Source organism: Lacerta agilis, chromosome 9 (genome assembly GCF_009819535.1).
Source record: "Lacerta agilis isolate rLacAgi1 chromosome 9, rLacAgi1.pri, whole genome shotgun sequence".
NCBI classification, from domain to species: Eukaryota; Metazoa; Chordata; class Lepidosauria; order Squamata; family Lacertidae; genus Lacerta; species Lacerta agilis.
The window spans coordinates 39462737-39489359 of NC_046320.1; the positions used below are offsets into that span (position 1 = coordinate 39462737).

The 26623-nt window shown below is 41.1% G+C and overlaps 2 protein-coding genes across 11 annotated transcripts in view; one reads left to right on the top strand and one right to left on the bottom strand.

Moving 5' to 3' along the window:
- INPP4B (inositol polyphosphate-4-phosphatase type II B) overlaps positions 1-11448 on the top strand; it is a 205737-nt gene extending 194289 nt beyond the window's left edge. For 4 of the 6 annotated variants that reach the window (XM_033160867.1, XM_033160869.1, XM_033160872.1 and 1 more), the window contains one exon: positions 7688-8301. In XM_033160867.1, coding sequence (XP_033016758.1) covers positions 7688-7862 — 175 coding nt within the window. In that variant the 3' untranslated portion in view covers positions 7863-8301. Of the gene's footprint in view, positions 1-7687; positions 8302-9353 lie in introns of those variants that run through there. The other 2 variants (XM_033160868.1, XM_033160870.1) reach the window with 2 other exon arrangements.
- Positions 1-26623, bottom strand: part of LOC117053263 — a 31343-nt gene that overhangs the window by 1242 nt on the left and 3478 nt on the right. Inside the window, exons 1-3 of one of the 5 annotated variants that reach the window (XM_033160873.1) lie at positions 1109-1370; positions 753-855; positions 208-252 (exon numbers count right to left, since the gene is read on the bottom strand). In XM_033160873.1, coding sequence (XP_033016764.1) covers positions 208-252; positions 753-773 — 66 coding nt within the window. In that variant the 5' untranslated portion in view covers positions 774-855; positions 1109-1370. Of the gene's footprint in view, positions 1-207; positions 253-553; positions 910-1108; positions 1371-10164; positions 10238-26623 lie in introns of those variants that run through there. The other 4 variants (XM_033160874.1, XR_004427369.1, XR_004427370.1 and 1 more) reach the window with 4 other exon arrangements.

Genomic DNA, 26623 nt, shown 5'->3' on the forward strand with positions numbered 1-26623 from the left:
ACATATCCCATAGGACCAGCCTAAGCCCAGGCACAAGAAAACAAACTTGGGATATGTTACACAGTAAGTGACACCCATTAGTATTTATGAGCTAATAAAATAAAGATACCATATCCCTGTAGGTAGGCTTATCATTATAACTGTATGTCAAAAAAACCCAAAGTGTTTCTAATTAATAACCTATGTTGAATTAAGGATCCATCATACCCTTCTGAACAGCTGCCTTTCTGGCATGTACTCATTGAAGCCTACCTATATAGATGAAACAATGAAATAGAATATTTGTACCGCAGTAAGAAAATCTGTCTGGATAATACGACACAATTATAATCTAACTGTATAAGCAAACAACGGGGGGAGGACTCATCTTACAGAAATGAATTGGAACGAACAGTACATAGATTTCTGAAATATGTTAAATGTAAATAATTTGAAGAATAAGATTTTATCTGATTAGGCTAATGAAGTAATTTCAGAAGACTAGTTTTCTGACTAAAGTCAATGTTTCAATCAGAGTTCCTTCTAGGGCTCATATAAGGGTCTTACATTGGCCCAGTTGAATTTTTGACTCTGTTTTTAACAGCTGGCACACATACCCACAATGCCATATTACAAATTGCTTCTGAAACTCACCTCATTTCAAAAGCAGTTCTAAGTGAGCCATGGTTTCTGCTGTTCAAGAAGCCCAAGAAATCTAAAGCCCCCTTAGACTCACAGACCTTTGGATTCTAACCATTCTACAATCCATTCACTCTGACGTGGAGGTTCACCATTTCCCTCAGCTTCTTGGGTAATTGGTAGGATCATAGCTGCATAAGCGAATTGTAGTTAGCAGCCTGTTCTTTGTTTAGCATTCTTGGGTGAAAGAGAAGGAGAACTGTCAATAACAGTAACCACCCCCCTTCTGACTTATGACCTTTTCTAAAAAACTTAAGGAGGAAAGGTCTCCATAGTAGAGAGAGGTTGAAGGGTGGTGTGTTGGAACTTGGTTTTTTTTGTGTTTTTTTTGTTATTAACTGGTTCTATTAGCCCCTTCCCACCCCACCCACAGTCAATAATACAAAAGTGAAAGATTGAGAATCTAGAGTTGACTCCCACAGTCACCTACTCAAAGACGTGCCCTCTGTTTCAAGAGCAGCTTGTTGCTTGGCATGAGTTGAAGACTGTTTGAGAGAAGTCATCCCTGAGGCTTTTCATTTCTTCCTTAAATCCTATAATTATCATGACCCGTTCGATCTTCTGAGAGGTAGAAATTAAATATCCGCATCTCCATCTTTATTTCTATCATAAGCTGGTGGTGAGATGGCTTTGATTCTGAAAGTTAAACCAGAAACTTTGAAGTAACCTCCAGAATGGGGATTTGGGGTGGGGGCAATGCTCTGGCTAAGAGCAAGTTCTATAAAGTCAGCAAACAATTCTAAGGATTGTTGAAGAGGCCACACAAATGGGTGCAGTGATGATAATGACCACAGACAGGAAGAAAACAACTAGATAGTCACTCAGATACATTGATCAAAAGTTCAAACCCTTTTTAAACACCAAGCTTGCTGTTTGGAGAAACTCTTTCTTCCTTGTGGGCACTGGGACCAGCTCCCAATAATTGTGCAGCCAAGCGTTCCTTTTTAGTAGCAGATGAATAGGAGGAGACAGGCATGTCAATTTTCTTTTTCCACTTCCACTAATACATTCCTCTTCCTTAAAAATCTTTATCCCAATGTCAACATGAAAGACAGTACAAATAAAAACACTTTTGGCTCCTGGGACTTCCCTGGCCAAAGAATTCGACCCAATTGTTTGCCTTCAACCCTCTGTAAATAAAAAATTAAAAAAATAAAAAGGTGAGTCTGACAACACACCTTCGGGCTTCCTTCAGTCACTAGTGCTATTTTGGCAGTTCATCTAATTGCAAGCAAGGAAGACGGGAAAAGAAAAACAAAGAACAGTTTGTTGCATTGAAGTCGCATGGCTGGCATCTGAACACCTAAACTGAGAATAGCCAATTGATGCTTATTCTGTATTAATAGCCATTCTTCTTAGTTTTATATTCTGTTGCTAGCATTCTGGCACAGCCAATGGTACAATTCAGTCAATGAGCCCCATTTCCTTGGGAAAAGTGGGAGAGTCAAATGTGCACTTAATATATTCCACTACATTGGTGTTCTTTCCAAAGACACCAAACCTCTCACTCTCATAACAAGACAATGTGTAGCAGGCATGTGGGGAGCTGAAAGAAACAATACAAACATACCGTTCGGATCAAACCCGGATAAAGTGTGGCTAGTTTTAACTATGCTTGATTAAAACAAACAGTGATTTATGAAGGTGGCTTGATATAGTAAACCACAGCTAAGACTAAACACAGCTTCCAACTTTGACGTAATAGCAAACTAAAGTTGTTTGGCAGCACTCACTTCTGTTTTCAATCTCCTAATGGCTGTACTGGATAAGTTGAGGGGAGAGGGAGCAGACCTATGCATGTTCCACTAAACGATAATTCTGTGTTACATCCAAACCAGGCTACTGAAGCCACACCAGGTAGCATGAAAGGTAGTGGCCACAGGACATCAACTTGATAAACAGTTTGCATTGCAGTACAAAACAGGCTAGAATCTGGTGTCAGGAATTTGAATTTTCACTGTATTGAAAAGTATTGCCTCAGTTGACTGCTCTCCTGTCCCTTGGAACCCGACTTGAGTTTTTGAAACTGCTTCAAAGAAAGTAACAGTAGCTTTCTGTGCTGAGATTTAGAATACCAAGCAGTTTATAAATGTCTGTTTTGATGTGCCTCAATTTTTCTATTAATATCCATGACAAGCAGTAAAATCTTAAAGGAGCTGAATTTCTAAATACACTGCAGAATTTCCGCTCAAGTATCCTTGGTTTTGCATTGGGAATTCTTTTCACGATTTTCTGTCATCTTTGAAGAGTTATAAAGATTCAGAAATTAATGTCAGATTAGTATTCCATCAGAGATACTTATTTGTACAAGGGCTTCTGCTATTCCATCTCATCCATTGAACCAGCTTTGATCTTGGTCCTGATTTTAATGACATTTGTCCACAAGTTATATAATAAGCAGCAGTTTTCTCCTTTTGCTACCTTAATTTCCACTGGTCTAACAGGTAAATGAAAGAACCTGTATCACTTGTATATATGCATGCATTAAAACATATACCCTGCCATTGGGCATCCAGTGAACCAAAGTATTATTGTTAAAAACAGCCATACATACCTGGAATATAGCGGTGACAAAACAGTAAAGACCTCATTCATCTGATTTTATCATGTACAGAAATATCTAGGTGGGATCTGGGTGAGTCGTCTCTTCTGTCAAGACAGGGCTTAGCTGCTGCTGATGTGTAAAATACGATGACAGACATTTTACTCTAAGTGAACTGAATATTTCAGTCATACTCAGTTATATCCGTATTAAATCCCATTGATTCCTGTGGGGGATATATACAGGCACACACATACTTCCACTGTCACTCAAACACAGTCATACCAGGCGAAGCTTATAATAGCATGATTATAAGGGTGCGTTGTAAAATATATCCTCATAATACTAACACTGATTATGTTAGGTTTATTAATGGTGTTGTGTTGACGTGTACTGTGGCATCAGCTTATTATCAGATCATTTACTTAATGCTTATATGTTTTGTCATTTTAGAATTTAATGTTACAAGCGATTCAACCAAAATTATTTGGCTGGTGGCCCAAATTAAGATGAGGAATCTAGACCTGCTGTCTTCCCACCAAATCTTTAACTTCTGTCCTCCCTTCAGTTCTGGCCCATGTGGTCCCAAACTGCAAAATTCTCTTGGCTACCCTGGCCTCATTTTCTCAGCCTAATGCATACTCTATCATTCCACGTCTACTTCTTTCATCATTTGTTACTTCAGATCGCTCTCTTGTATGCCATCATACACGTGGCCCATCTTCCACTCAGCTTCCCAGTCCTCAGCCTCCATACCTGAATTGCACTCCTACATCTCTCCTCTCTCATCTGCTTTCTGGCAACAGCACAAAATGCCTACAGTCCCACTTTCTGACTGGCTAAAATTTGTGTCCTTTGCTTTCCACTTTAGGCACCAGGAATTTAGTGGGGAGGGGAAAGTCCTAGGGAGTTTGTTTCCTCCCCAACCCCTTCCCATAATGTAGGATTGCTATATTTTTAAAAACAAAAAAGATGACCACCCTCTCCCCAAACAAAGCCACCTCTCATGACCCTTGCGCCTTCCGCTTTCCTACCCCAGCCATGTCGCCGCTCGCAAAGGGAGACCTTGCACACTCACCTGCTCCGCCACAGCTCGGAAGAGGCATGACCCATGCTTCGCCACTCGCTTGCGTTACAACCTGAGGAATCTGCCAGGCCTCCGCGCCGGAGCCTGGGGGGCTCTGCTCCTCACCACCTGGCTTCTCTGCAGCAGCAGCCTGCATGTTTATTTATTGCTCCACAAGCTTCAGAAGAAAGTGGGAGAGATGCAGTGAAAGCCCCTTGTTCTGGGGGTGCTAGCAGCACATTGCAGCAGGAACCAGACTCGTATTCACAGGTCACCCATGTGGCTTCTGTGAAATGCAACGCATGCACCAGGTGGTGGCAGCTGCCGCTTCTTGCTCGGCCTTCCCGCCGGAGTTTCCTTGGCTTCAAGCCTGGCATGGAGAACTTGCACACTCCTCCTGCTGCTCCGCTTGGGAAGGTGGCTCTCACCTGCTCCCTTTACACATCAGTGGGCTCCGGGAATAGCACCAAAAGAGCCAAACTCTCTCTCTCTCTCTTGCTTCTGCCTGCTCTCAACTCTGTAGCTACCCCGAGTTGAGGGAAGGGCTCCCACCCATTTGCCATCTCAAAATGAGCCACCAGAAAGTTAGAATTAGAAGGGAGCCCAGGCATTTAGCCTAACCCCCTCCCCCCCTCTGCTGCTGCTGCCAAAAAAACTCATAACAATATCCTTCTTACATCCTTCATCAGCCAAGTTGCTTGGCTAGCAAGTTCAGTGTCCTTTATTTGGCAGCACATCTTGCAAAACTCAGTATTGTGTGCAGATTAATTGCTGTGATCATGAATAAATCTGACCAGTATTGAAAACTGCAGTACATTCATTTAGTGACACAGGAGGATATTCACTGGAAGTTCCAGATACTTGCTGCTAGGAAGTTAAGACTGATATTATAAATATGATCTGCAGAACTATTTGGCATTACATAATTCAGCCATTCCCAAGCTGTGCTGACTGGGGCTGAAGGGATTTTTGTACGAAACATCTGGAGGGCACCAGGTTTGGAAAGACTGGCCTAATTTCATATTTTTCAATGGCAGTGTAAGTGGGAGGGCTAGTTTTCTTCCTTTTTCATTTAAAACCATTACAGCTTATTAAAGATAATTAGTCACCTTATGTGCAATGTGTTAGAAAATACAAGTGGGACCTGCAATAAGATGTTTCATAGTTTTCCTCACACCCTAAGAGAGGAGCTGCTGTTTGGGGTTGCAGCCAGTCATGCTCTTCCAGGACACTGTGAAGAGCTCAAGCAGACCAAATTCACTTGCCCACTGCAGTTTTCTGTTTGTATTTTTGAATACACAACATCCCCTGGCTTCTAGAGGTCACCTCTAACACAGCATTTTAGATTTTAAAAACATTTTTTTACCTCAGCATGCCTTGCAACTTGCCTAAGGAGGCAGAAGCCTTCCTCCTATTTCTCAGAAACTCTGTTTTGACTCCAATCCTGATGGCACTGAGTAATAGAAATGAGAATGGTAATGCAGGCAAGGTAAATAAAAGAAAGAAGAATCATAGAATTGCAGAGATGGAAGGGACCACAAAGATTATCTAGTCCAACCCCCCGAAATGCAGGAATTGTTTGCCCAACATGGGGCTTTGAACCCACAACTGTGAGATTAAGAGTTCCATCCTCTACCAACTGAGCTAAGGACGCTGTCTCTAATCCTTCGTTTTCCCATTGCTTTACCTACAATATAAGATGGGAAGTGGGAAGGACAAACTGAACATTTTCTCACTCTCCAAAATCACCACCTTAATTTTATCAGCAAGGTCTTTCTTTGCTGAGTAGCATGCAAGAATCTGTGGTGCTGACTCTGCAGGGAAGGTTGCCCTAAATATGGTATCTTCTTGAAAATGTTGAGATCTGCATAAGGTTACAAGAGGGCTCTGATAGTTACTGTAGGCAGGCAGCACTCTGGGACACAACAGGGAATTGGAGAATTGTGTGCATCCTCTCTTACCTTTCCACTGTTCTGTTTGAGATATAGTGCTTGATTCAGAAGAGAGAGAGAGAGATCTGGGTGGAAATAAAGGGTGCCCAGCCCCTGACACCTGCAGTTTAAAAAAGGATCAGACAGCCAATAACAGGAAAGAACCTGAGACTTTGGAGAGCCACTGTTGCTCTTGTACACACTATAACTTTAAAGCACATTCAAAGTACATCATTTTCCTCAAAGCATTCTGGGCACTGTCGTTTATAATGGTTTTCTGGGAATTGTGACTCTGTGAGGAGTAAATGCTCTCTCTCTCTCTCTGATTGTGTACAATTTTAAAAAAGTAACATCATTTTGAGCAAATATTCAGATAATTCCTAGAACTCTTTACACTGTCCCCCATTATGGTTAAATGGCTTGATGACACAGTTAGGCATCATTTTCATAAACAGATTCAAGGAATTTAAAAACAACAACTCCTCCCTAGCAGCTATGCCTCAGTACTGAATTTGCAAGTAAATTTACATTTGCTTGATTGCTTGTAACAACAATTTAAATTCTTGAAATAACTCCATTGCAGAAAGTACTTGTGGAGAACAAACCCCAGGTTTGAGGAATCCCTGTGGAAAGTGCCCTGGGAAAAGCCCCATCTCCTTTGAGCAGCAGTGCTCCAAACATTGCCAGGTAGATGACTCTAGCATTCGTTTCAGTTTCCCACAATGCCCTAGAGTGATACCACACCAGAGGCATTGTGGGAAATTTGGGTAGTGACCCAACTGCTGGGATTGTCAGGCCTCGGGGATATGGATTTAAAGGGAGTCCTAAGGCACGCAGCAGCAGTGGGCCCTACTGGTGTGCTTGGGCCACTGCCACCCAAGGGTGCCAAGGAAGTTGTCAAGGAATCTTGATAAAGCAGAGACTAAATAGAGGAAAGCCAGGTCATCAGAAGCTGAAAAGTGGAAGCCCCTTTGGTTGGCTATGACTGGGGTATGGAGCTCCAGTGAGAAAACAAAGCACCATAAATGTGAAAGTTCACCCTCCATTTCAACGCTGGGAGATGCTCTGCATGCATCATTGCATCAGAGCTCTGTGGAGCTTTCCACCGTTCCTCAGTGTTTTGAAACCATGCATTTCCCCACTGATTCCACTTCATAGCATTTCAGGCTTGCTCTATTCCCTTGCATGGGGCTTCCATTAAGAGCTCCCAACCCATGGCTTCATCTTTAATGTGCTAAGAAGTATCTGTGAGGGTTAATTCCCTGTCGGAGGCTTGCTTTTTCATTCATTTAGAACACCTTTAAATATGTGCGATATTTTCTTATTTGGTATGCAGACTAGCCAAAATAGCTTTTATTTAGCATAGATTTGTTTATATTGTGGCCATCTTTGTTGTTGGAATACCTAAGTGTTGCCTTATTCTCCTATTAAATGCTATTTCATTTGTTCCTAACTTCCCCTGTTTAACAGCAGACAAACCCAGGGAGCACTGAATGAGTCGGATGATCCCGAGACAGGCTGTCTAACTGATAACAAGCCAACTTCTCGTCACTTCTATCCTGTCGCCTTGCTGCTTGTCAGCTCGCATTTGCTGGTTGTGTGGCTTATTTTAAGTCTTGCTTTATTATTAGCCAAATATCAGTAAATTTCACTTCTGTCCATTTCTTTTCTATGAACAGCAACAGCTTAAGATTTAAAAATTGTGCTGTATGATTTCTACATTTTTCAGACCCACAAATTTGACCTCAAGAAGGCAATGTCTTGAACTGTAAAAGATTTTCTTTCTATTTCCAGAAATCAAGAAAGCATACTATGCATAAAGAGATTTAATCTGCTTTCTATTCCGAGAAAAATCTTTTCACACATTAAGAATGGCCATTATATTAGTGTTTCCTGATCAGATGAGATTTTGTCATTAAATTGGAAGGATCTCCCCGCCGCCGCCGCCCGCTTTTTACAAAACTTGTATTTAGGACCAATTCAACTCCTTATGGAGTGATTTTACTGTCTCATTTTTACTTGGGGACCCATTTGCAGAAATCTTCACTTCCTTTCCAGCATGCACAGCCCCACACTTAAACATTGCCAAGAAAGTATGGTTTTATCTGACATAGGCCCTTTGCTGTTTTCACATGGGGGAGCTCACATCAGACAAATGGTTTCTTATTTGGAAATGCAGTGGTAAAATTCACACTGCAAAGACAGTCACATGTTTGTCTGTGGTGATTATCAGTCCTTAGTCAAAATATGGGGGTAGGGGGGAATTAAATCTGTACTCATATAACTCAACCCAAGATGAATTATTTGGACAGGTCAGTTTGAAAGATTAATTTTCCATGTGCTTTTTTCATTGTTACTTCCTGATAGGAGTTCCTGTTTTAGCAAATAGTCCACTCTTTTATTTGTTGCAACTAACCCTTTTCTGTCAAGCCGTTCTTTGGCACTTGATAAGTTCTGTTTTGTAACAAAATTAACCTGTTTGTAAATGTTGCTTTGGTTGCTTTTGCTTTATATTCATTTAAACAAAAGTTTAGTTTGCGTCTTGATGCACCATGTTGGCTCTTGTGACTTTTGTACTGTGTATGAATGAGCATCATTATTTTGAAAGCAGAGAGTTGTTGGATCAGGCTATTGGAAAGCCATTTTCTATTTCCTTCATTGCAAAGCTAAACATAATGAAAATAAGACAAAGATGGAAGTTTCCTTTACAAATCTGTAGGGCCAGACTTAATTAAAAATGCCTTATTCCTAGAACCTGCACACCTAAGGCTACATGTGAACTCTGACATGTACAACAGAAGCAAAACTGGAAAAAAAGTTATTAAAGAATTTTTAGAAGCAAATATATTTCTAAGGGTAGAGTAAAATATATCATAAAGTATTTAATCAAACCACAGTGAGAGATAAATATATATATATAAAACCCACACTCTACTTCTAAGGGCAATAACTGTATTGGGCCTGGCCTTGGATCTAATTTTGTAAGATGTATCATCACTTGTGGAAAATATATTGTAGAATTGAATCTCCATTATTTTTACTTCAATTGTTGCTGAAACTCTGCAATGTACAAATAAAACATATTTATTTATTTATTGTTTCACGAAGTTGTCTTTTTCCCCTCCCTTTTCACCAGAGAAGGATGCCGCATAGAGAATGTACTGAAGAATATCAAATGCAGAAAGTATGCTTTCAACATGATACAGCTGATGGCTTTCCCAAAGTACTACCGACCACCAGAGGGAACATACGGAAAAGCTGACACCTAAGTTTTAGACACAACACAAAAAAAGGATGTGTGTGCAGGATCACACACCTGTGTTCATTAGTTGACACAAAATTGCTTTGTGTGTCTCACAGGTGGGGCATACATGAGAGGAAAAATACCTAGGACCTGTTCTCCCCCAACTGTACTGTCAATCAAAAGTAAACATCAATAAAATATGGTAGATTGAATGTTCTGGCAACCAGCTGTTTGTTAAATAAAAGCCTTTTTTATAACAACAATAACAACAACAATAATGTAGATTGTATTTCATAAGCCTACCAGAATTAAAGGTTCGGTCACTAGTCAGATAGAAGGCCAAATGTTGAGTCAGTAGGGGTCACTCTGAGCCTGGACTTGAAAGTAAATCCCACTTCTATACAAAGCAACATTGAATTGTCTAAGATACTATCTACTGGATTAAAGGCAAAGCTAAGGTGCTGCTCAGCTGTGGTGCATAAGACCCACGATACGTTTAGAAAAGGAATGTTAATATTGGCGACCTTGCATTAGTAAATATTTGCTACATTTTGGGATAAACACTGCAGTTCCAGCTACATACATTGTTAATGCAGCAACAAAAAACTAAGTTCACACACTGCTCTAAGCCTTGGGCTTTAAGCCATGTAATGTATTACAGTTGCCTTGGAATCAGGATCTGGGGTTTTACCTGTCATTCTCAGTGGTGTTAAGCGACAACCTCTGTAAGCAATTATGAAACAAGGATGGCCACTGGAGTATGTCCTCTGTGCACTCTGAAAGCACCAAGAGGGAAAAGGAGATTCAGCTACTGGTTATAATAAATGTTTGTATGTAAATGACAGTGATAATAATTTATTAAAATTGTAACCTGCAGAATCAAAACAATCAGGGTAATATGGGTTCTCAGAAGCATTAGCTCTAGCAATGCTGTGTTAAAATGCCATCTGGCATCCCACTTTTGTTAATATTTATGTGATTAGTCCCACTGAATTTAATATGTTTCAAACCATTTGCTTACTTAAAATAATCATGAATTAATCAGGAGTGAAGACAATTCCTTGTCAACACAGTATCTTATTGTGCATGTTGATGTCATGTAGCAAAGAAACAAACCAAAATATAAAGAATAACTAAATGTGAACATTAAAAATAAAAATACAGTATGTCAGTAAGCATCTTAGAATGTAGTCATATTACTTACTGAAAATTTAGCTTTCTGGAATAATTCACACATGAAGGAAAAAATGTACCGTGGCTGAATTTTGTTGTAAGATGTAAATTATTCTAAAGCAATAGCAACACATACTTTAATCAGAAATAGAACATTCTGACTGAAGTCCACAAAGGATTAAGTCCATGAGAAATTTTAATGGCCAGAAGTGCAATTTTCCAAGGATGGTCACCACTGTTGAAGTGAGTGGGAGCTAGTAAAGAATGCTATTTTCCATTCATTTCAGTTTCCTGCAAGGTCTTTAGTACTGATGAGTGCAGGTGGAGGCTAAAAGAGCATATCTCTCTTGTGTTTGGTTAAAACCTAAACCATGTTGCTGCTATAAGTAAATCAAAGTCTGGACTGATTATTTTTAGAAGTTTCATCACTGAAGTTTCAGGTATCTTTCAAAAGAAAGGTGGCAGGTTGGCAGTTTGCCTCTGGAAAAGTATAATACTTCAGGGACTTATTCTTTAATGCTAAGTTTTGTAGAAAAATAGGAGAAATTCTGTGAACAGCAGGAAAAATCATGAATGCAGGAAAGTGCCAAATACAGTGCATTTTAACTTATGCTCCAGAACACAATGCTACTGAGTTAGCATATACAACTGGCTGACATTTTTAAATTATTTAATACTATATAGTGTTTTCTGCATGCTTAAGACCACTGGTTTCTGGAGTGCTTTACAGCCCTAATGAATGTGTGTTTACAGCACTTCCAGTGCCATTAGACTTTGCTTGACCCTTATGTATTATTTCTTTGGCTATTTTTTTTTTAAAAAACCCACATTATTCATCCAAGTGTGCATTTCCAGTTGCCCAAACAATATTTTTAATATTTTAGCATATTTTAAAAGGGAAGAATGGCACATATCCATAGGTCAGCAGTTGTCTATTTTTAAAGTAATGAGGTTTTTTTTCCTCTGTCTTTTCCTTCTGTGTTTCTTTAATCTCATGGCATATGAGCCATCTTTCATTATATGCTACCAAATTCTCATGATCCATTGTTCTCTGCATACAAATGTAGAATGCAATTTTGTAAGCTGCTTTGTAAGAAGTTGTCCTAAAAGGCACAGGAGATTATATATGTGATTATGCTGTAATGTTCTGAGTAAAATGGAGGCCACCATGAATGATCTATTGCAGGCATAGGCAACCTTCGGCCCTCCAGATGTTTTGGGGCTACAATTCCCATCATCCCTGACCACTGGTCCTCTTAACTAGGGAGTTGTAGGCCAAAACACCTGGAGGGCCGAAGGTTGCCTCTGCCTGATTTATTGCAGCCAAGAAAAGTTTGTTCACAGGTGGCCACAGGTCAATGAACTGCACTGCAGTTCCATGTCCCCCAAAAGACAATGATTTGTGTTTCCTGAAACATCACTCCTGCACAAACCCCATTCATTTGAATGAAAATTGTGCAAAAGCAGTAACCATTTGCATTACCTTTAAAGCATTTGTTTCTAATGTGAAACATTTTGGATAACCTCCACAAGTTTTACCTAGGTTTTGGAGCACAGGCCGAAAGTATATTTGATAGCATTGCCTCTTCTTCAACTGAATTGGGCAACAGCCTTTTTTTTGTTTTTGCTTTTATGCATGCATGCATGTACTGTACTTTCGTTTTTATTATTTTGGCTATTGGTTTAAGAACTGCAGGTATTGTTATGTGTAAGCCATATCCATTGTATATTTGTGTGTGAGTGTGTGTTGTGCATGTATTTTTATTTAAATAAATTTGTCTTATTTTCATACAGTTGACTTTCTGTGTTTGAATTGTTTCCATCATCATAAAACATGCAGCATGAAAGGATCAGATCCTGAGAAGTGCTATAAATATCGCCTGTCGCTTGAAGTGACTTTGTAAATCTCAACAGGTCAGACAGATGAATTCACAAATAAATACATTGTCCACCTTGATGAATTAAGTCAAGTGATAAATTTGCATGTCTGGAACAGCTATTACTGGTGAAAGACAACAGAGTTTTCACATTGTCTCATATAATCTCTTTCAGCAGGAGGCATTCACATTTGCAACATGAAATGCATCAAGCATAATTATATACCTGAGTGACTAAAGTGAACTTTTATTTTTGCCATATTTAATTTTCATTAAATATATAACTTTAAAATATAAGTCAGTGGATAGAAATACTATTAAACGCCTTTCAATATGTTTTGTTTTGTTTGATAGTTGCCATCGGTCTGTCTTGATAGGTACCTTAGCACCTCCGCCAAGCACCTCATACACCCCAATGTCCAAATAAATTAAAAAATTAAAAAAATGCCTAGTAGCACCTTAGAGACCAACTACCGTAAGTTTGTTCTGGGAATAAGCATTCATGTGCATGCACACTTCTTCAGATACCCAGAACAAACTTAGTTGGTCTCTAAGGTGCTACTGGACAATTTTTTAATTTATTTCGACTGCGTCAGACCAACACGACTACCTACCTGAACCCCAATGTCTGATAGTATAAAACATATATTACTCCTCGGAAATGATTATCCTTGCCTTAAACAGCTTGAATCTGAACAGCTAGCAACTAGTTAGATAATGAAATCTCTCTCTGTGTATTTTAGTGCTGTTGATTTAAGTGGCAGCAATATATATATATATATGTTGCCATTATGTGTACGCCGGAAACCTATGTTCTCCGTAACCGCTGCAACAAACAGCATCAAATTAGGACAAAGCGTAACTTGATCATCAAGGAAGGATCTAGCATAATAAAATATTTTTAAAAACACACGTCATACCTAAAATAAAGGATAAAGGGGGGAAAGTGGCACGCCTATTATACCTCACCAGCAAAAGGAATGAAGACTCCAACAGCATCCAATAGAAAGGCGGATCACCCGTCGACATCATCAGACCTGGCCATAGCAACAGTGCCTGTGCCCTCACCTAAAATGAGCACCGCAGCTTCGCATGCGCCGAGAAAAAAAAAACACGTAGCAGGAGGCATGCCTGAGAGGTCGCACTGAGTAAGACCAGCTCTGAGGGGATTGTGTCGCTGGGGTGCGTGATTTTGGGACTGGGTAATTTTGGGACGGGTGGGGGAGAATGCTCTTTAAGGTTGCCAGTGCCCTCACCTAAAATGGCCGCCGCAGCTTCACATGTAAAATGCATCTCTGGGTTATTTGTGGGGCATAGGAATTAGTTCATTTCCCCCCCCCCAAAAAAAAATATAGTCCGGCCTACCACCCCTGCTCTAAAGGGACAGGGAAGAATGAAAACAGGAGCTTCCAGAATACTCTCGGGGTCAGGAAAATTTTAAAAAGCAAAAAAACAAAACAAAAACCAACCCAGCTAGTCTTATATAAAACACAGTTCGGCAAAATTATGAGGTCATATCAAACTATGGTTTTCGCTGAGAACCCTGAGCATGGCTTGTTTTCAACATGTACAGGTAACAATTACTAACACACCAGCCTTTGGAATCCGCCTTATATTAAATCAGACCCTGGTTCATATAATTCATACAGCAAAAGGCATATTAGGATTTGGAAATTTGGCCCTCCAGGCATTGCTGGACTGCAACTCCCTCATCCTATGCAGCTTCATCATGCAGGGCAGATGCAGAGCACTTTCATTAATAGCTTGCCATATAGTGACAGCAGTAGTGCCTTAGTTAATAAGGGGGAGTCTTGTGGGTATTCACGTGATAATCTTATCCAAAAGCAGAAACCACATACCTTTTGCCTTCAACCAGAAGCCCGCAAACCTTTTAATAATGCAGCTATCTTTGGCTACCGTTCATAATAAACAATGGAGAAAATATCCGTATCTATTTCTTAATACGGCCTCCCCAACCCCCCATAAACAAATTTGAAGCCATGTGCTGTGGTTCAAAAGCGTCAGTATTGGTCATCTTGCACACGTCTGCAAAATCTCTTCAGTCTTACGACTGTCTTGTACTTTTCCCAGCCCTTATTTCATTACCCAAAGGAATATAAGTTACATAATGGATTAAAGAAACCAGCTATTTATATAATGTAGGCACCTGAACCAAATGTCCATGTAGGTTTGGCTAATATATGGTGGTGGCAGTGGTGCATGTACAGTATATGATGCATTTTAGACCCTGGTCTTATGGGCTTCTTAAAGGGCTTCTTTAGATGGTAATGTGTATTACCTCAGTTAGTACGTATTACCTCAGTTAGTGCTTACTGCTGCAGTTGGGGGCCCTCCCGTTCATTCTGCTGAGTGGGATTCTGGACTTCAACCCCAAATCCTGCCCTGATCACACTACTGTGGGTAATAAGCAGGTAAAGTATAACAGGAGAAACTGCCCCTTCTCATTTTCACTGTGCTGCTACATTTCTCTACATTAAAAAAATATAGCTTGAGGAAAAGAAGCCAGACTGAGTCATAATTCAAAGGAACTGATCATAATGCACTATAAATTTCAAATATATATTTAAGGCTGCAATCCTAAAGGGCAGCACCCAAAGCCCTACTGGGCTGTTACCAGCAGAGAAATAGAAGCTGAGTGTTGTTGGTGTGCTGATGACACTTTGCCCCACAACTCCCAAATAATTTAAAAAGAACTAAACTATTGCAGCAATTTCTTGAGAATGCACACTACTTGCCCAAGAAACATTCAAGGTAGTCTCTTCTTCCATGAGAAACAATAATATCCTAATATTTTAGCTAAGTGGAAATTACAGACCTTTTGTGAAGCTTAACTACAGCTGCTGCAGTGATGTACAAAAAATAAAAAATAAAATGTCAGAAATAAGGGCTGGTAAAAACAACAACAACATTGAAGAACCCATTTATATTTATAGATTCGGGAGTATGTTAATGGACACCAGCAGGGAGGATGTGCATTCCAATGCTTTTAAAAAAACACACACACACACACACACAACAACAACAACACCGGGGAAGGCATCCTGTGTATGCAATGCAGCTCTCTTCTGAATTAAACTTAAGTCAAGTCAATTTTTATAGGCATGAAGGCCACAGTCATGGCACTTAATTCTCTCTGATCTTCAGACTGTTGAATTTTCCTTCCTGCTGTGCTCTCCTGCAGTTTATTTTTAACAGTTAATTTGTTTGGACATCATTAAAAAGAAAATCCTCTGGCTTCTAGTGGTAATAAGGCACCAAGTTGCCTGTCAAGCTCTTGTAAAAAGCAAGGTCTAGAAAAGAACAAGAAGTTTCAGAGATAATGGGATGCTGACCTGTGCTGAAAAACTGGGAAATATGAAAAGAGCCACACACCTGGAACTGGCTTCCTTATGCAGCCAGCTCTGCAAAACACTTCACTTGTTAACTGCTTTACCAAAAGTGCCTCTAAATTTTTATGGCTGTACTAGGCGCCTGCTTAAAACCTGGACAAGACCTAGAACAGTGGTTCTCAAAGGGTGTGGCAGGAGAGGATGGCAAGTGGGGCAGGAAGATTCAAGGACAACCAAAGAAACATTTAAGCAGAACAGTACAGTACAGTACCGTATAGTATATCAAAATAATAATAAAAATTATATACAACCAGAAACAGTATCCTCTCTTCAATAGCATTGGCTACTCTTTTACAGCTCTCCATGGCATATTGTTGCAAACAGGAATTTTCAACTCTTGACAAAAATGAAATATCTGAAAAGAGAAAGGCTTCTTTGTGTTTGATGAGGAGATGAAAGGGGTTTTTTGGCCTCAAATTAGACTTAATATAAATGAGATTACCTGGCAAAAGCAGGCTCACACCTCTCATTGAGTTTGTATACATACTTAAGGTACACCTGTAAGAGGCTCGTTTATATGTTGGGAATGATTCATGTTCTTATGTAGCTGCATTGTTTTATATGGTCTGGATGCCCCATGAGTATATTATTAAGTAGTTGTGCTCTATGTTATAAAATCAAGCACTGCTATATGTTGTTTCTTTTTGTTTCCCAATGTATTTCTTATCAATAAAGAATTTGGTCTGTTTTGCTTCCATCCCCGCTAGCTTCCTCAGATGCCAACTTATTATTTTATTACGGTAACTAGCATCCTTAAAGTTACACAAAAAGCAAAAAAGTTGACCCATAAGGAAAATGCCAACTATCTGTATGTGGGCAATATCTTTTCCGGCCAACCAAAATATCACAGAAGCAGCATGCATGCTTTCAAATTCTCCATAGCTCTTCATCAAGCTAGATCATAAAAAATATGAGAGGTGTGTGCTTGGGTAATTTGTGTCTACATCTGGTAAAAAATCTTCAGATAGGAGTGTGGGAAGTAGCAGGCATTCAAATGAGGCTCTTTTTAGGTGCTCTGCAGGTGTCAAGCAGCCCTGCAGCCTCCTGGAAGGTGGAAACACACCATGACAGAGTCTCCATCTCTGGAAATAAAACCACCAGCTGGTACTTAGTTCTGTCTCCATCCTTTGATGAAAGACACATGTTCCTTGGTTGCAGAAAGATGCTGCTTAATGAATATGGATTTTTAATTTGAGGTAATGAGCTGGATGAATTGCTGTTGACAATTCTTTAAATGTTTTTTCCCCCCACGAGGATCAAATATTCAGAAAAGAAATACATTTTGGGAATACGGCTGAAACTTTTATAGTGCAATCTCATTCATATTTACTCACAGGGAAGTCCTACTGATTTCAATGGGACTTCCTCCCAAGTGTGCACAGGACTGCAACTTTAGCTGATAAATTGTTTTAACATATTTTGATGACCTAAAAAGGTAGCCTTGATTGATTGGGTAGCCAGTTTGTAATACAAATACAGGTGAAACTCGAAAAATTAGAATATCGTTGAAAGGTTCATTTCTTTCAGTAATTCAGCTTAAAAGGTGAAACTAATATATGAGATTGACTCATGACGTGCAAAGCGAGATATGTCAAGCCTTTATTTGTTATAATTGTGATGATTATGGCATGCAGCTGATGAGAACCCCAAATTAACAATTTCAACTTTGGGGTTTTCATCAGCTGTACACCATAATCATCACAATTATAACGAACAAAGGGTTGACATATCTTGCTTTGCATGTCATAAGTCTATCTCATATATTAAACTCCAGAAGCTAATGAAAACAGTTGCTTACATAAATGGTACTTTTCCACGATATTCTAATTTTTTGAGTTTCACCTGTAGTTATAAAACTGCAATTGCCAATCTTCTGCCTTTCTTTAAAGCAGGGGTCAGCAACCTTTTTCAGCCGTGGGCCAGTCCACCATTCCTCAGACCATGTGGTGAGCCAGACTATATTGGGGGGGGGGGGTGAACGAATTCCTATGCCCCACAAATAACCCAGAGATGAATTTTAAATAAAAGGACACATTCTACTCATATAAAAACATGCTGATTCCCGTACAGTCCGCGGGCCGGATTGAGAAGTGATTGGGCCGCATCAAGCCCCCGGGCCTTAGGTTGCCTACCCCTGCTTTAATGAGTCCCTCTCTTGTGTGAAAAAGGAAGAATACCATTCTCCCTCCCCCACGTTGGCATAAAGAAGCATAATTAATGGGAGGTGATATTCCTGGAGATACATCTAGGAAGGGCGGGGCTGACTTTGCATTCTGTATTACCAGATGCACTGGAAGGAAAGCTGAACAGGGACCACAACAGCAGATAAAGAGTTAAGGTCCCCTAAAACACACACACACACACACACACCAGTCTCCCAATTTGGACTGGGTGCCCTATGCCCACTATTTCCTCAAGAAAAAAATAATGCACTTGCTAATTGTGTGAATGGTGTCACGTTGAATTGTGCCGCTAACTATGGTTAGAGCTGGGGTTTCCTGCAGTCAGGAATGGAAGCTGGTGTAATAGACTACAGTATAATGTAAACATAACTTTTATATGCACAGCAAAAGCAAAAGCAACCCACTTTATTGCAGTATTTGCTTTATTACAGAGGTCTGGAACCAAACCCACAATATCTCTGAGGTATCCCTGTATCTGTACATGGCTCTGCATGCTTGGATAGGTGGTTTCATCTTAAGTGGCAATGGGACGGGTTATTTATCTCACCCTGCAGAAGGTCACCCAAAGAAATCGGCAGGAGGGAAATAAGGTGGTGCTTTTAAACTTGTGGTATAGTGCATTGCATTTTGTCAGCTGTGCACTTGCATTGAACTTTGAGAATTAGTATCTAGCTCCAGTTTCTTGGCAACCCCTCTGCATGGCAGAATGAGATCTTTGTGGCTGAATGCTGATACATCATTGAATTTATGATGGCATTGACTATGACAAACAGCTTTAGAGAGAGAGCAAAGAAAACTGAAAATATACTTAATATACATTACCACTTACTCCAGCTCCAGCACACTCCCACTGCTAGTGTTAAGCCAGGGAGTCTTGCCTGATGCCTTCATTCCACCTCTTTAGGCACCAGGTGAAAATGTTTCTCTATAATCAAGCCTTTGGCTGATTAAACAATCTACGGCCTTTGGACTTCCGGCGAGGATGCCATCGCGGGCAGTCGTTGGTCGCTTCGGCAGCGAGGCGACCCAGGCCGGCCCGGGGGTTGGAGCCCCGCTACCGCAAAGTGGGGCTCCGGTAAACCGGGAGTCGAGCGTCCTGCGGCTAGGGCTCTCCGGCGAGCCCGCTATAGCTCCGAACCCTTCCCTCGTTCCCCCTGTAAAGGGGGAGTGGGGGTGAAGGGACCACGGAGCTGGGCTGAGGAGATATGCCCCAACCGGTCCGGCGAAGCAGCGGCCGCCGCTCGTGATGAGCGATATCGTTCTACCTGGCAGAAGCAAGACAGAAGAAGCCCGTTGGCCGTGAGTACGTTAACATTGGATCTATCTTGACATTTGGCGCTCCGGGTGATATGACGGAAAGGAAGCCCGTTCTGATTCCCTCTGGTGAAAGAGAAAGTAACTGTATCGATGGTGACTGCTGTTACAGCGGTGGATACAAATGTTTCGAATTTTACAAGCAAGATCGGTTAAACCCCTTCTGGGGATCTAAGCTGGTGGAAGTATTTCTTCTTAAAAATGGACGGAATGTAATCTTTTCGCCCTGACTTCAGGGAAAATGGCTGCGGAGATTTGTGACGGAGATGGAAAAGTACTGTGACTAAGATGGTAAATACTGAAATTTGATACCCTGTGCCCATTTCTACCATGTTGAGCTTTGTTTTTAAGCTGGTTTCAGACTCTGGATTGACTCACGAACAAAGGACCATTTTTTTGAAATTAGAATTGCTGAACCAGAAATTAACTTTGTTGAATCAGGATGACAATTTATATCTCACAGGAAAGACTATTCAGAACATTGTTAAAATGGAAGAGACCCTTGGCAGGGAGCTAAAGGGAATTATTGAAGTACAAAGTACAATGTTTTCGCAACTCCGAAGAGATGAAAAGTCCTGCTGGAGTGAAAGTCCCAGGATTAGAAGACAATTTATATCCAATTTCTGGGGTGAGAGCCCAGGAATGATGGGGAAAAGATTTCGCCTACAATCAAAAGATGAACGGAATTTTGAAGCGGAGATGCTGGAAAGTGAAGATTTGTGTACCCTGATGCTCCCTGCAAGGACTGCAATAGACTACGTCTGGATCTGTGGACTTACAAGAAAAGAGGACATTCTGGAAAATGGTTTGGGTGCAAGATGGAGGAACATCTGGGGGGAAGCTCCGAGATGGCGTAAGAAAATGGTCAGAAAAGGGATAGGGTGAAATACATTAAGGATAAAATTAGGATGGTTTATTACGGTACCCTGAAGCCGGTGTGTTAAGATTTTAAGCTTTTGAACTAGAGAAGAGATATTTGAATTTCTGTTTTTATTAGCAGCAGTCTAAGTGAAAGAAGATGTTTGATATGATTTGATATAAGAAGTAATATGTTATGTTATGAAGTTGTATTATTAATTATTACGAAGTAATATTTGGAATAGATTTGATGTAAAATAAGAAGTGATAGATTATTTTGGAGTAAAAATAAGATTTTAAGAAGTATGTTTAGTTTAGATTTTTGAATGATTTAATTTTAGAGATGAGAAGTTACCAAATTAGATTTGGAACCAAAGGGGAGAAAACGGGGGAAGTCACCAAGTAATGATTTGAACCAATAAAAGTTTTTTTTGTGTGTGTAAACAAGAATAAGAATTATTGGTGTGTTTTGTTTTGTTGTGGTTTGATTGGGGGGGTTTGTGTTTGGGTTTGTGCTGTGTATGTGTTATATTGTTCTTTGTTTTATAAAAACCAATAAATTCTTTAAAAATAAATAAATAAACAATCTACGGCCTTTCAAGTGTGCTTGTGGATTGGGGGGGTAATGGTTTGCTTTTGTGTTTTTGTTGTGTGTTTTGTGTTTGTATTTTGTCTTGTTATGTTGTGAATTGCCCCGTGATCTGCGGGTGAAGGGCAGTATATTTGATAAATAATAATAAAGTCAAATGCATATGGCATTAGCCACAAACAATTGGTATCCTGTAAAAATACTCCTGCTTGACACACTTCTCCTAAAACCTACTTTCATTTGATTAGAAAATGGAAGTCACAGTTAAGCTGAGGTTTGTACAGTTCAGACGAGCATATGCCGGGGGACACCTTCAGTGAATTGGAACTCGGTGCAAGGGATACAAGTTAGGTAATGGGCATTGGGTGAGGACATCCCTGCTCCCTCTTTGGTCTGCATAGCAACACAAGAATGAGACACAGTGGGGCAAAACAACTTCAATGTATTTCAAGCATCTACTGTGTACACTTACGGTAGTTCATACTAGAAGAGAAAATAATAAGCTACACCACATTGCTGCATTGGTTCAATGACATTTACTTTGCATGTTTTGACAAGTAATGTTGATTCATCACTGCTTTAATTGAGTGCATTACAAAAGTAAAATTTTGGAGTGTTGCTTCCAATGTCAACAATTTATTCTCTGCATTCTCCCACTTTATCACAACTGTCAACATTCAGATTGATCCCGGTTAGCATAACTACTCCATGAATGCATGACATGCTTTCTAAAAGTCTAACTGTGCAATGCAAACCCCAGATCTGCCAGGGTTCCAGTTTTGGTTCCAGCACATCTTGGCCTGTCTTGGCTCAGCTAGGTCCCCCTCCCCCTCAACTGGTTCAGCCAGGGCTGCACTGATGTAATGTAAGCTGGTGTAACTTCAGCCAACATAAACTCCTTAAAAGGGGGTTTGGCAGGCTGTGGCAGAGGCAGAGGCAGGAATGTGGAAGGAGAGATATGCCAATTGCAAACCTCCTTAAGCTCATTCACATAGCCTAGAAACTTGGCAAAAGTTATGCTGGCAAAAATAGTGATGAAAATCAGATTTCCTCACAGAAATCAATGTGATGGGCTCAATTCTGAAAATTCAGGCCCAAGTCTACCTGCTGGACACACCCTCACCGGTCAGAAAGAGCACTCGGGATATAGAACAACTCCCAGCCAATCAGAGGAAAACACCACCAGACTATAAGCTGGGCACTACCCAGCTTTCTTTCACATCTTGCTTCTTGCAGTGTGGCATGCTGCCATATGAGCTTCGGGGTGGGGTGGGGTCTGAAGGTAGCTGGGTGAAGTGCACTTGGGAAACACTCCACTTTAAACAAAATGAGGAACAAACAGTGTCTTCATGCTAACACTTCTCCCACAAGCTTTTTTCCCCAGCAGAAACTCTGGAGAACCACAGCAGCCAACACCCACAAGGAACATCTGGCAAACACAAGGTTGGTCTGGGAGCAGGGAAGGACTCCCCAAGAGGAACCCCATTCCCAGCCCCAGACAAACAGGTCTGGAGGCAATGGCAAACAGACTGTCCACTCCATGGAAATGTCATCTGCAGATCTCTACACGGCCCTCTATGCCAAGGGCCACACTCAAGCCCCGAGTCTGAGTATGTGAACATGCTGTTGCCACAATGACATCCCACGTACCAGCCCCCACAACTGTTTGCTGTGGGCTTCCCTTGCAGATGAGCAGGCAACATGGGTTGCTAGGCCCAGGGCTGCTCCTACAACCACCAGTCCTCATTATCATTGCACTTCCATGTTACCTTGCAGAAGCACAGCTACAGCAGTCCAAGCAGAAACTACAAAAACAAGCACCCCAGAGGAGGGACCAATATTCACCGAGAGACACACAGACAGACACATTCAGCAAGCTAAGCAGGATTTAACCCCACTTGTCAGATCTTGAGTGGCACTTAAATCCTGCTGTGTGGGCTGGATACTGGGAACAGGCACCTGCAGCCAATGCAGTCTTGACACTGGCTGAATTGATATTGATCGCAAGTGATGTCAGCTGATTGGCAGGTAGGTGTGATTTATAGGAAATGACCTTGAGGACCAAGACTGGCCTGCAGGCTAGAGATTTCCCACTCCTGGTTTATGCCATCTCTCATCTATGCACCACCTGCTGAAGACACCCACCACTTGGGGTTGTTTTGCATAACTTATGCCATAAGAGAACACACGCTTGTGCATTAGAAGATGGCAACCATCAGGGTGGACCTTGGAAATATGCCACCCTATACAAGGCCAACATTTGATGCCCTCCACCCCCAGGCCTCATAGTCCCAGCTTAAACCATAAAAACAAGGCAGCAGGCTTTGGGAGGGAGGTCTGAGGTGCTGGCAGGGTCCCAGAGCCCTCCCACCTCCTTCTCAAAGCCTGGTAAGCACTTTGGGAAGGAGAACTCTAGGACCCTGTCAGAGCCCTCATGCCACCTTTTTGAAGCCAGGCAAATGCTTACTGGGCTTTGAGAAGGCACCGTCCTCAGTCGCACTCCCCAGGGCCCTCACGCCACTCCTGTTGCCCTAAATCTGCCTCTGCAACCATTACAACTGAACTGGGCCACTTTGAAAAGGACTGTGGCACTGTAATCAGGTCAAAACAACACAAATCCAGTAAATCCTACAGCACAGGTGCAGCACAAGTCTTCTGATAATCAGCCTCTTATCAATGTGATCTGTTTTTGATCATAGATATTTTTTAATGTACATCAATCCAAGTAAATGGGAACACCAGAAGGGATGTTAATGTTGGGATTAAACAGTAAAGTATTTAAGTTCTAGAGGCCTGCTGGATATATTCCAAATGTAGATACTAATAAAGGCAGTCATGAGTTTAATCTTTGCAATGCTAAGCGGAGCAAAGTATATCGGATTTCGCACTAGTCAAGCTACAGAGGATGGGCAAATGAAAAAGTATCATTGTTCCAGGAGTATTTTAAATGCCAATCAGGTTACTATCTCATGAGTAAAAGTTGCATCAGCAAATGTCCTTCAGATCAAAGATGCCCTTTCATTAACCCCAGTGGCATCAACATATTCCAGCTAGCCACATGAATCAAACCATAATGCAAGTGGCCGCACAATTATCCAAGCAAAAATAAACCCTGGTGTTCTTATTAGTAATGATGAAATCTCAGTCCTCCTTCTGGGAAGTATTAATGCTTATAGTTCATGCTGTACTGAATCAATTTCCTCCCTTGATGTTAAACTCCGTATGTTAGGGGTGAGTTCCGACTCTCCTCCAGGAACTCCTCTTTAGCTCATTAGAGACTCCTCTCATTCTGCACATGGCAGCACTTTTCCCTCCAGGGAAAGAAAAACCAGGCAGAACTCCTTTCAGACACCCATGTTGCAAGTTATTTTTATGCACTAGCCTGAAGGGGTTTGTGCCAAAGACACAGGAAGCCCACGATGCAGTGTCAGCGCTACCATCACAGAGGATTTAGGACAAGAGCTTCAGTTTGAGGTCAAGCAGCACAGGAGCATATATTAGGAATGCCCAAAGGAGCATTAGCACAAAAGTCAGGTTGAGAAGTGAAGTATTCAGGTGTAGGGGGGGGCGTGGGGTGATGAATGTAATCCCAAACCACACATTCTTTCAAAACTTCTGCAGTCCATTGATTAAAATGGTCTACAACAGAGACTTCAGCAAAGTTTAACTACCAGTTAGTCTTTCAAAACAAGGAGCTCTGGAAACAATTAATCTGTTGTTACATATACAGGCACAGTTTGCTGAAAACTGGGGTGCTCCAACTGGTCAGTCCATGGACATGTTACCTTGCCCCATTGGCCCAAAATCCCACCCAAATTTGAAGTGATTGGCTAGAGTGAGACCCTGGTTGGAAACAAAAGGGCAGCCTCAAGTGAAAGTCAAAGCAAAGTCTCTGTATGAAGAAGAGGGTAGAAGAGGGAAGAGCTGGAGGGTGGAGGCAGGCGGGGAACATGAAGACGGACAGAGGGACTTGGGAAGTCTGAGAAAAGCCAGGAGCTGAAACCACTGACTGGAACAAAGGAGGTGTCTGGGAAAGAGTGGGTGTCCTAAGAGGCAGCCTGCAAGAGAGCTCCGCAGCTCAGAGTCAGCAGGTTGCTGAGCGCCTGAGGCAGCCAGGTTGTTGGACCAGGGTGAAGACCGCAGCAGAAGTCCTGGTAGACATCTGTGAGGCTTCAGAACAGTGTTTCCCAACTTGTGGGTCACAAAACCTGTGCCAGGAGCTCGCTGCTCCACCCACTTTTTAAAAAACCCAACAGCTTTGCAGTAGGCTAGTTTCTATACACATGCCACTCCCCTCTAGCCTCCATTCAGACAAACTAGAGTCATTATCAGAGCTAAGGACACATTTCTGCCAGGGCAAAGCAAGGCTAGTGAAGGGTGGCCCTGGGAGAGTTCTCAGGGGCAGGTAGAGAGGCCTGGGGTCACATTTCCGCCCTGGCTGGCCCCGAGGTACTCTACCTCTGATCTAACAGGATTGAACTCAGGACTTTCTGCATGCATGTGCTCCACTACTGAGCTGTAAAAGTTAGCATGAGATCAGTTTTGAATATTCTAATGTACTGAGCTTTTTTAAAAAAAATAAAATAAAATATGGCAACCATGCCACTAGAAGATGGGTTTTTAATTTTCCTGCACCCGTGAATAAAAAAATACTCCTTCTGCTCAAAGAAAAAAAGTTTAATCCCCATTCCCTGAGCAGCAGTCTACAGAGTTAACAAAGCCTGATGAAATATTTGAATTTTGAACACCATTACCCCCATTCCTTCACATTCACTGAGCACATGCCTCAGGTGAATACATGGCTGACAGATCAAATGTAAAACTTGCACTCAGCCGTCAATATTTAATAAATGGCTTAGTCCATGTCCCTTTGCTTTTCCTCTCCAATGTTCAGTAAATTAAATTAGTATAGTGATATATGTTATAAATAGAATAGAATAAATAGAATAGAAGATTAGCACATAAAACTCAATTCCGTACTCCTTAAAACTAATGTATCATTTGCTAGGCATTAGATTATGCTACAATCAAGACTCTGGCTAAATTTAATTATGCTCTCTTCTGAGTCTAGATATTGACATGTATTTAGTTAAAACGGTGTGAAGTGAAGACATTACTAATGTTAATTCATTTACCAATTTAGCTTTAGTTTTCCTTAGGGTTTAATACTGCTGTATCAGTTCAGTTTAATACAGTGTTACCTTGTCGATAGAGTTATGGGTTGATCCTTTATTTCCTGTTCAGAAGCAGCTTTGGGCATTCACTTATTTGTTGTATTCAAAGGACCGGTTAGAAATAAGAATGAGAATGAGAATTAAGCTTTATAGATGTGTCATTTAGTATTTTGATCCCTTCCTTGTGTATGGCTGCAAACAGACTCATCTTCCTATTAGAATTCACTTTGTCCTTCCTGTCTAGTATAAGCCCTGAGATGCTGTACTATGGAATTAAATCAGGGCATTCTAAAATAGTGACCTGGATCAAGGGATGTTTCTGACCTTTGGTGCTGACCTTTAAAGCCCTAAATGGCCTCGGCCCAGTATACCTGAAGGAGCGTCTACACCCCCATCGTTCTGCCCAGACACTGAGGTCCAGTGCCGAGGGCCTTCTGGCAGTTCCCTCACTGCTAGTAGTGAGGTTACAGGGAACCAGGCAGAGAGCCTTCTCGGTAGTGGTGTCCACCCTGTGAAATGCCCTTTCATCAGATGACAAGGAAATAAAGAACTAGCTGACTTTTAGAAGACATCTGAAGGCATTC